The 9964-nt window shown below is 32.9% G+C and overlaps 1 protein-coding gene across 2 annotated transcripts; it reads right to left on the reverse strand.

Annotated features, from left to right (window-relative positions):
* Positions 1-1894: 1894 nt before the first annotated feature.
* LOC108464445 (uncharacterized) lies at positions 1895-5066 on the reverse strand. 2 transcript variants are annotated; one of them, XM_017764748.2, is made up of 5 exons: positions 4927-5066; positions 4678-4723; positions 2977-4580; positions 2733-2869; positions 1895-2330 (listed from the first exon to the last, which is right to left on the reverse strand). In XM_017764748.2, exons 3-5 carry the CDS (start codon positions 4577-4579, stop codon positions 2115-2117), a joined length of 1956 nt encoding a protein of 651 aa, XP_017620237.1. In that variant the 5' UTR covers position 4580; positions 4678-4723; positions 4927-5066; the 3' UTR covers positions 1895-2114. The 2 variants fall into 2 exon arrangements, with proteins under 2 accessions (XP_017620237.1, XP_017620238.1); XM_017764749.2 differs by having other exon boundaries at positions 2977-4589.
* Between the last annotated feature and the right edge of the window lie 4898 nt (positions 5067-9964).

Raw genomic sequence — 9964 nt, forward strand, 5'->3', positions numbered from 1 at the left:
GAGACATATCACAAAGAGCTCGCATAGGGAGCTTACTTGAAAACACTTGTAAAAAGCTTGCACAAAATCTCCTAAAAACACAGTTTATGAAACTGTTTTGTAAAACATATTTAAAAAAGTCAGCTTGCTTAGGAGCTCACATAAAACGTATATTTAAAAAAAAGACTTAAAAACACGTTTCGAAATAGATTCTCAAAACTTGAAAATAGGGTTTCCTTGAGAACAACTTTTGAAACTTAGTTTGAAAATAAAGTTCTTAAAAATCATCATAGTTTACACACAAGATACGAACCTTAAGCATTCAGACTGGAAATCATGATAATGAACATGCTTATGATGTATCTCAAGTCACTTACTGAAAAACTAAGAAACTAAACAAGCTTGGCTTTGCCTTATACTTGCTGGTGGATGGTTCGGCTGGTTCGCAATATAAACATACACACAGATTACTTAAACAGACCATACTTATAGAATTCACACATGCAAATGAACCTAGCTTTCTAAAGAATTACCTAACATGATAGAGACTTACCTTGATTGCCACGAACTTGGTTCAGAAATAGAGACTTGACGACAGAATATTTAATGAGACAACTCTCATGAATTAAGGGTCACAATTATAGACTTAAGTGTTCTGAAAATCTTAAGATACTTTACTTGACTTAGGAAAGGTGTTACTTACACGTAAAGTATTCATAAATACATCATATTTTTATTTTCTAATTCGAATCTGAAAAAATCTATGATCGGCGAATCCCAGTTCACTAGACAGACTGGCGAAATACACTTATGGTGAATCTGGCAAACCCCTTACTACGCCTTTTGGCAAATATATTACACTGAAACACTTAGCATTTTGGCAAATATATTACATTGAAACACTTTGAAACACTTAGCATTTTGGCAAATATATTAAACACTTAGCATGCCAATTATATCAAAATAATTTGCCCAAAGATAACAAAACTATAAACATGACAATTATATCCTAACATTTCACTAAATCTACAAAAATTCTGTCTATATTTAATTTTTAATCTGTCAAATTCAAATTCTACCTTAAACAAAAATTAATAATTTAATTTCTTTGAAATAACTATCACATCACAGACAACGTACTGCATCATTGTAAGATAAAAGCGTGTTAAAATAAAGTATTCGAATGTTAAAAACATCTGAAGTCACAAATTAACAGTTTCTAAATTCAAATTTTTTCTTATTCACAATTTTTAGAAGTGATATTTAATTTTTTCAAATTAATCAGATCATTAAATCTATTTCAAAAATTTCTAAACTATTTTTTTAACTTAGTATAAAAATTTTTTAATCACAAATAGTTACATTATTTTAATTTAATAGATTATTACGAACTTTTAAAATATATAAAAATTAATTGTTTTATTTTATCTTATTTTCTTCATCCTCTTAAGGCCGAGAATTTTGTTTTTCAACTTCAGACAAGATAAAAGTTCTTTCATCAATCTAAAACCAAACCAAATTTGAGATGCTGCGAAGATAGAGTTTGATCTGTAACTAACTTTGAGATATTCGAAGATAGAGTTTGACTTGTATCGGTTAAACCGGACTAATAAACTTTGATTAGATCGATTCTTTTAAAAATATATTTTATTTTTATTTTCATAAATTTTTAATAATATATTTCATTGAATCAAATGTATTAAATTGAAAAACTAACGATATGAAATAAATAATTTAGATAGGATACCAAATTAATTTTTTTTAAATAAAGTCAACTTTTAGTGATACTTGAATAAAAATTTGTCTAAGTATGATAAAAAAGTAAAAAAATAAAATCAGATACTGAGATGAGAAAAACGTAGAGTTTAAGTTCCCTATGTGGATTAAGGAAAAAAATGGGAATGGAACAAAGAAATTTACTAATATGAATTTTCTGTAAAAAAAGAAAAGAGCTGGAGAACTATTACCGCAAGGAAAAGGCCTCCAGAGTTCTCACTCCAAGACACAACACACAATTCACTGCACTCCAAGCTTCTCTACTCTTAAATCTAATGTCTCTAATGTCACAAACTATAAAACTAAATAAGTAAAGTTCGACCAAGTACCTAAAAGCAAGTCCATAATGAACCACATTCCTATTGAACTCCAACTACAGATTTGAGAAACCCAAGCTTCGCATCGACTTCTGCAGGATCACACGTGTCCTTCAAGGATGGAGGGGGCTCAATTCCAGTGAACACATACAGAGCTTTCAATTCATCTATGCATGTCTCTCTTCGGGCGGCTTTATACCCCACTATTGTTCTCAGAGCATTCATTTGTTCCCAAATCTTCTCCTCACAGTGAATTGCCTGCAGTCAGATGATAGTTAAATGTGTGATCAATGTGATGAACTACTGTTCATGAGAAACCTACATATCCACGTTCATAATCCTTTGTGATAAGCACATTTATAGGTAATAAATGGTTCTAGTAGGGGTTTACCAGCACGAGGGACGGACATTCCTTGACATGGTAATTCATTAAAAACTACGCTTTAAAAATGCTCAAGACAAGGGAACATCATTTAAATTGAAATTGAACATGTCTACATGACTATTCTAGCAGGAAATAAGACCAGTTTGATCAATAAAAGAATTCTGACCTTATACTTCAATTATTTGGAGCATGGCTCCCGATCTTAATGAGACTGACAGACATATTTATTAAGAAATAGTTGCGTGACATGCGACATAAATTATCTTAGGCCTAACCTCATTGGATGGGGCATCCGTGGCATTTTCTACAGGAATTTTAGTGTTATCTGCTTCCTGAGCTTTTGTAGAAACAGGAAGATCTGAAGAATCAGAAGCGTGTTGGTGAAGAGAGTAACTAGATGAAGGCCAACTTTCTGCATATGTAGCATTGGAGTATAATAATTAGAATCACAATTAACCTTATAAACAAAAGCAAACCATGAAACAAATTAAGCTGAAAATCAACTATTGCAGATGCTACCTTCAGTGTTCACTTCTGGAGGAGACCCCTGCAGACTAACTGTACTTAAATTTTCTGACAGGTCAAGCCCTTGGTCGTCATTGATCTCTCTTATATCTTCATTGGAAAAAACCACATCTTTCTTCTCCTTATTCAGTCGATAGCTTCGATCTACAATGTTTTCATCTTTTGCTTGTCCTACTATCGATGTAGAAATTTCGACTGTAAGCCCCTTTGTAATGCTATCATCATTCGCAGTTTCACTCACTGACCCTACTAGTTGCTCCCTTTTCTGAATATCCATTTCCACAGATCCCTTGATTTGCTCTTTACTATCAGCTTTATTTTTTTCTACTTCGGTTTCAGATTCACTAGTTGGCATTTCCATCCCATAATCAGCGACGGCATTTGCAGAAATTTGCAAAATTTGCTTATCATCTTTCTCAGTACCAACATGCACTTTTTCTGTACTCGGCTTATCATCCATATAAGCTCTTTCCCCCTGGTCTCGGATTTTTTCTAATAATCCCATAGTCTCCCTTACTAACTCTTCATCCTCTTCAACGTCAGTAGACTGGGTGAAATGCACATCTACCTTTTCCATCAGAAATTGTGTTTCGCTCTCCTTATTGTTGCCATTCTTCTCATCTTCCACAAACTCAATCACAACATTACAGGCCTCCTCTATTGGCTGTTTATCTCTCACATATTCCTCCTCTTTAGCTTCATTTATTCCCTGAACCTCCTTTTCTTTTTGTTGTTCTCCAGTTGTCCCTCTTAATTTCTCATTCACTAAAGCATCAATGGCCCGAATTAACTGAACGTATTCATCTTTCTCTTTCACATTTCCGGATCCCAATGGCGTTTCATTCACAAGATTGCTGCTGCACTTTTCGTCTCTTTGGATAACAGCTTCAATACCCTGGCTCTTTTCTGCTGGCGGTTTGTTTCGACATTCCCCTATCATTGGCTGCTCTGTTTGCATTCCTGTTAGTTCCTTAACTTCTTCAAAACTTAGGGATGGCCTTTCATTCATAAATTCACTGTCATCTCCAGCTGATCTCTTTACATCATTTTGGACCCCATCTTTCTGATATGCACCCTTTTGCAAAATATCCCCTTTATCTGGTTCCTCATTTCTCTTGTCAACCAATTCAATTCTAGCCTCAATTTCTTCAATAATGTCCTCTTTTAACTCTTCTTCCTCCCTCTCTATGCTAATATCTCCTTTAATAACTTCATTTTGTACTCCATTAGTTTCTTCTCCTCCTTCTCCTTCTCCTTCTCCTTCTCCTTCTCCTTCTCCTTCTCCTTCTCCTTCTCCATTACATGCTTTTCCATATTCCAACAATAATGGGGCAGATCGCGAAGGCATTGGAAGTAACCTACTCATTAAAGTCTTAGTGCAAACATAGCTTACTAATAAGACTCCATAAGGGACCGAACAGACGAACCCAATAGCAGAAATAGCCATAATTGGAGGGAAGACAAGTGGTGCAGATGATATAACAATTCCAGTGACAAATATTTTCCTTCCCAATCTCATCAACCAACTTAGTTTGCCATTCTCACTATACCCAGTTGATGATTCTTGGATTTCCCATTCTAATTCTGGATCATCCATCCTAGAACCACTTAAACAAAGTCTTGAAATTAGTTTCTTACTTATCTAAACAACAAAAACTAGTATCACCAACAAAATCTAAATTGTATGCAGCTAACCTTTAGTATGGTTAATTTGTAACTTGGCTTCAGACTATGATGGATGCTGCAAAACAGAAAAGTTTTTGAAACAGGAACCTAATTAATCTATCGTGAAGGTGACTTCAAATTCTGAAACATGATCATCAAACTAAGTATATGACGAGGATTTAAAGGGGAGAGAAAAAGCAATGAAGAACAACAGAAAGAAAAAGGAATGAGAAAAGAACAGATTCGATTTGTGTAAGCCTTTAATTTTAGAAACTATACCTGAGAGTGGTAGATGAATGGTTAGTTTGAAAGTGGATGAGGCCATGACGAATCTTCAGAGAGAGCAGATGATGTTTCGATTGAAAACCTGGGAGGAAAAATGCAAAGTGTAAGATGCAAGGCAACTAAAAGGAGAGTGGAGAGTGTTGACAATGACACGTGTTGGAAGAGCAGACAGGCAGATGTCGATTTGCATGCAGAGATTAGTTTCCGCAGTTCAACGTGTTTGCTCTACACTGGCAAGTGGCAACCTTAATAGCCCTGTTCTTTTTGCCTCTGCATTTGCAGCATTTCGATACAAATCAGTGGCTGTGTGAATACATGTACCTATATTTACAAGAAAATGCTCTCACTAAGTTTCAGGAAATTCAACTTAAAAATTAAAAATTAATATTTATATAATCTTATAGAGAAAGGATTGTATGAAACAGTGACGTCACGTTATCTGTATCTCTTTTCAATAGTTTTATGCCACATCAGTATTCTTATTCTGAATTTTAGTATTTTAATTTGGATTTGATTTTTTTCAGTATAAAATTCTGAAATTCAGGATAAAAGTACTGATGTGACATAAAAGTATTGGAAAGGGATACAGATGACGTGGCGTCACTGTTTCATACAATCATTTCCCCTTACTATATTATAAACAAAAATAATAAACAAAAGATGATATGAAAATATGAGCATTTCTATTCCCTTCTATATTTTCATTATCTTTTCAAGTAGTATTGTAACAGCTCGTTTTTAGAGTTAATCGGAACAGTAGTTTCGAGGCCACCAAATCCAGCGAGTAGGTTTGTAAATATTATATTTAATAGAGTTTAAAAAAAAAAGGTTTTTGATATTGTGATTTTTGTTTTATAAGCGATTTATTAAGTTCAAATGGTATGACGTTAAGGTCAAGTGGGTTTAGAAAATAAAATATCGAGACCTCGTTTTTATAAACCGAGTCGTAAATATTTTTATAAACATTTACGGAGTGGCAATAAGATAGTATTAAAGTTTCGTTGAAAAATTTTACCGTTTGAGTGGTTAATTCGGTAAAAAGGACTAAATCACGTAAAATGTAAAAGTTGCATGCTTTAGTAAAAGGGAGTTATTTGCCCTTGGTTTTTAAAGTGAGGGTCCTCAAATGGTAACTAATCCATTAAAGAGTTAGTGGATGGCAATGGTTTGGCAATATTGAAATTTTGGGTTGGCTTTAATGTTAAATAAGTAAATGGTGTTAATAAATGTTAAATAATAAAGAAATAAAATAACACATGCATTTTATTTCTTTTGTTTCTTCAACCGAAAGTGGAAGAAGAGAAAGCCATTATTATTTGAAGCATTCGGCCATGGAGAATTGAATGCATGTAAGCTCAATTTTGTTCCGTTTTTAATGATTTTTACGTTTTTGAGATCGTTGCTTTGTGTTCTAGTTAATCTGTGTCTTAATTTTCGAGATTGTTAAAGATTTTAATAGTTGCCATTGAGATGTTTAATAGTGAAATATGAATATTTGAAGTTAGATTAACAAGTGTTATAAAGTGATTTTTGACAAAAATGTCAATTAGGTATTAAATTGAGAAAATGTGAAATGTTGTAGTTAAAAGTGTGAAGTAATTGAAAATATGGGCTGATAGTAATATATGGAAAATTCGGCTAGTTTGGGTTTATATTTAATTTCATGAAATTGTGATTTTAAGTGATAAGGACTAAATTGCAAAAATGCGAAACTTTAGAGGTAAAATAGTAATTTTACCAAAATATGAAATTGGGTTAAAATGAATAGAATATGAATTGTAATAGTTGAATTTGATTGATTAGATCAAGTTAAGCCTCGCACGAGTCTATATCGAGGGAAAAACGAAGTATCAGATTCGTCGATCTAATTCGTCGTTACTGCAAAAGAGATAAGTTCGTATGCTAATAAACGTACTTTAATTGTGTTATAAATGCTTATTTATTATGGAATTGAATTGAATGCTGGATGATCATGATTACGAGTCGAAATCGACAGAGTTACGACGTTCGGAAGCCCCGTACAAACCTTGGAATAATATAGGATACAAATGTCATGACATTAGGTTATCGAGATGTGATTACATGTAAGACCCTATGTGGGATAGTGGCTTGTATTGCGATTACGTGTAAGACCATATGTGGGACATCGGCATCGTTAATTGACTTCGTGTAAGACTCTGTGTAGGACAGTTTCATCGATATATGATAACATGTAAAACCATATCTAGGATATGACATTGTACGAGCTATATGTGATTACCGAGTATCCTTAATGATTCCGAATGGTTCAACGGGCAAAGTCAAGTCGAGAAAGAAAGTGTAAATGAATTAAGCGATGAAAGTACATACAGAACCTACGTGAGAATTGAATGAAAGTAAATTGGTGAGTTCATATTGTATTATGTATATTATATAAGAATGAATTGTGCATAGATATGTTTCATGTCAAAATATGTTTATTTGACTATAATGAAGAATGTATTGAATATTATGTGAGATATGAATTATAGTTGCTTTAACTAAATATACTTATGGCACGTGAAAGAAAGACCACGACAGGGCCTTAGTAATAAATAAGTAAGACCATAGTTGGACTATGGCATCGGAAAATCGATGAATTTGTATCATAAGTACTTATAAACTAGAAAGGTTTGATAAGTGTATGTGTGATAAATAGAAGGTATCAGTACAGTTGTGTATGGAAAACTACTTAAGTATCGAGTTATATGAAATTGAGAACTTATGAATGAGGACATGAATAATTTGAAATTAGTTCATGAATTGATGTTTTAAGTGTTAAAGATTTATCTAATTCGAAACTGTTATATGAATTTTATGATCATTTTAGGCTCATATACGAACTTACTAAGCTGTGAAGCTTACTTTGTGTTATTTTTCTATGTTTTGTAGTGTTCGGATGTTTGCTCGGGTTGGAAGTCAGCGGAGATCATATCACACTATCCGATTTTTGATTTACGGTATTTTTACACTTTGAGGCTTGGTTTATGGCATGTATAGGCTATTGTTAAGATGGTATACTTTGTTGTGATTTTAGCCATGTGGCTTATAAATGTTGGTGTGTATTGGCCATTTAAGTTGGCCTAAAGTATGTGTTTGATAAATGACATATATGATGTATATAATGCTTTTGTGTTGGCATATTTTAGTATGAAGTATAAATAATGAATTGATATGTTTGAGAAGCATGATTTAGGTGATGAAAGATTGAGAAAAATGCATAAGGAAGATATGTAAAATTGTTGATAATGATATGTTGCTTTGGATATGTTTAAGATTGAGTTTTGAGTAGTGATTTGGTTTGTGATATAATGTCTTGATTTGTAAATGAATTTGGCACGTTGTAATTGTCTATGTGTGTATTGAAATGGCATGAAGTGTGGTATTTAGGTATGCTTGTGGAGGGTGAGAAATAAGGCTTTAACCAAGCCTATTTTCACTCAATATGGCTGAGCATACGGGCGTGTGGCTTGACCGTGTATGACACATAATGTAACATCCTGATTTTGGGCCTAGTCAGAATAGTGGTTTCGGGACCACAAATCCGATGAGGAAAATTTCATTTTTATTTTATTTTTATAGTCTACGATTTCATAGAATGATTTTGTGAACATTTCGTTCGAAAATTTCGACGTTTGGACACTTAATTTGGTCAAAAGGACTAAATTGTAAAAAGTGCAAAAGTTGAGTTCTACATATTAGAAGTGTCTAATTGTTATGAGTTTTTAAATTAAAGGTCCTTAAATGGTAATTAGACCATTTTGAAGTTTGTGGACAAAAATGGACACGGTATGATAGGTTTTTAAAAGTTTTTCATTAAGGACATTTTAGTAAATTGGTAATTAAATGAATTAAAAATGTCAAAATAAGCCAAATTTGCTCATCTTCTTCCTCATGGCCGAATGTCTCATGAAAAACACCATGGATAGGGTTTTCAAGCTTTCCAAGCTCATTTGTAGGTGATCCCGAGTCCCGTTTTTAATGTTTTTACATTTTTGAAGTCCCGGTAACATGTTTTAGCTATTTCTACCATTTATTTGAGCTAGGGTTTGTGTTTAAAAATTTACCCATGAATGATATGCATGTATTTTGATATTTAATTGTAGAATATGAAGCTTGAAATTGTGTTAAACAACTTTTGCTAAGCGATTTTACGTGAAAACGAGTAAAATGACATAATCGGTAAAAATACCTAATGTTCATAAGTACATGTTAGAGTGAGAATTTGATGTTTCCATAGAAGGGAAAAATTATCATCATGTCATAAAATATAAGAAAATAGGATGAAGTTTAATTTCCGAGCCTTGGGGCAAAAGTGTAAATATGCAAAAGTTTAGGGGTCAAAATGAAAATTTATAAAAATATGATTTTTGGACCCGTATGAATAATGTGACTAATTATTAGGCTAAATGTGATATTATAGACCAAGGAAATCGAGATTCGGGCTTAAATTGGGAAAATACAAGGTTATGGACTAAAATGGTAAATTGCCGTTTCTGGATCGAGGTAAGTTCGTGTGTTAATAATAATGCAATACCATGCATGAATTTTAATTCTCTATTGATATGGCATAAATTGTATGATTTAATATGTTTAAGAGAAGTTGATAGATGGTGTGTATGATATGGAAAAATGTAATGCTTGTTCTGTCATGTGAAATTGAATGGCAAATTATTGTTACATGAATTGAGTGTTAAATTACTATTACCTAGGTTGTATGAATTGCTACACGGTTGTACTTGATGATATTTCGACAAGTAAGTTTGGATAACTTAAAGTAAACTCCTAACATGCCTAATTGTATGATTTATGAGTGCATGATAAGTGCATTTATTGATGGCATGAAATTACATGAAATGCATCTTTGAAAATGATTTGTCGAAAAATGTCTCAGTTGAAGTTAAAAAAGGAATTCGATGGATAAACCATGATTTACAAGCGAATTGAGATCCTACATGTGTTGCAGAAAGGATTTAGCCCGGATGGGTAATCCGTTGATCTCAATTATGAAAAG

This window comes from Gossypium arboreum, chromosome 13 (assembly GCF_025698485.1).
Source record: "Gossypium arboreum isolate Shixiya-1 chromosome 13, ASM2569848v2, whole genome shotgun sequence".
NCBI classification, from domain to species: domain Eukaryota; kingdom Viridiplantae; phylum Streptophyta; class Magnoliopsida; order Malvales; family Malvaceae; genus Gossypium; species Gossypium arboreum.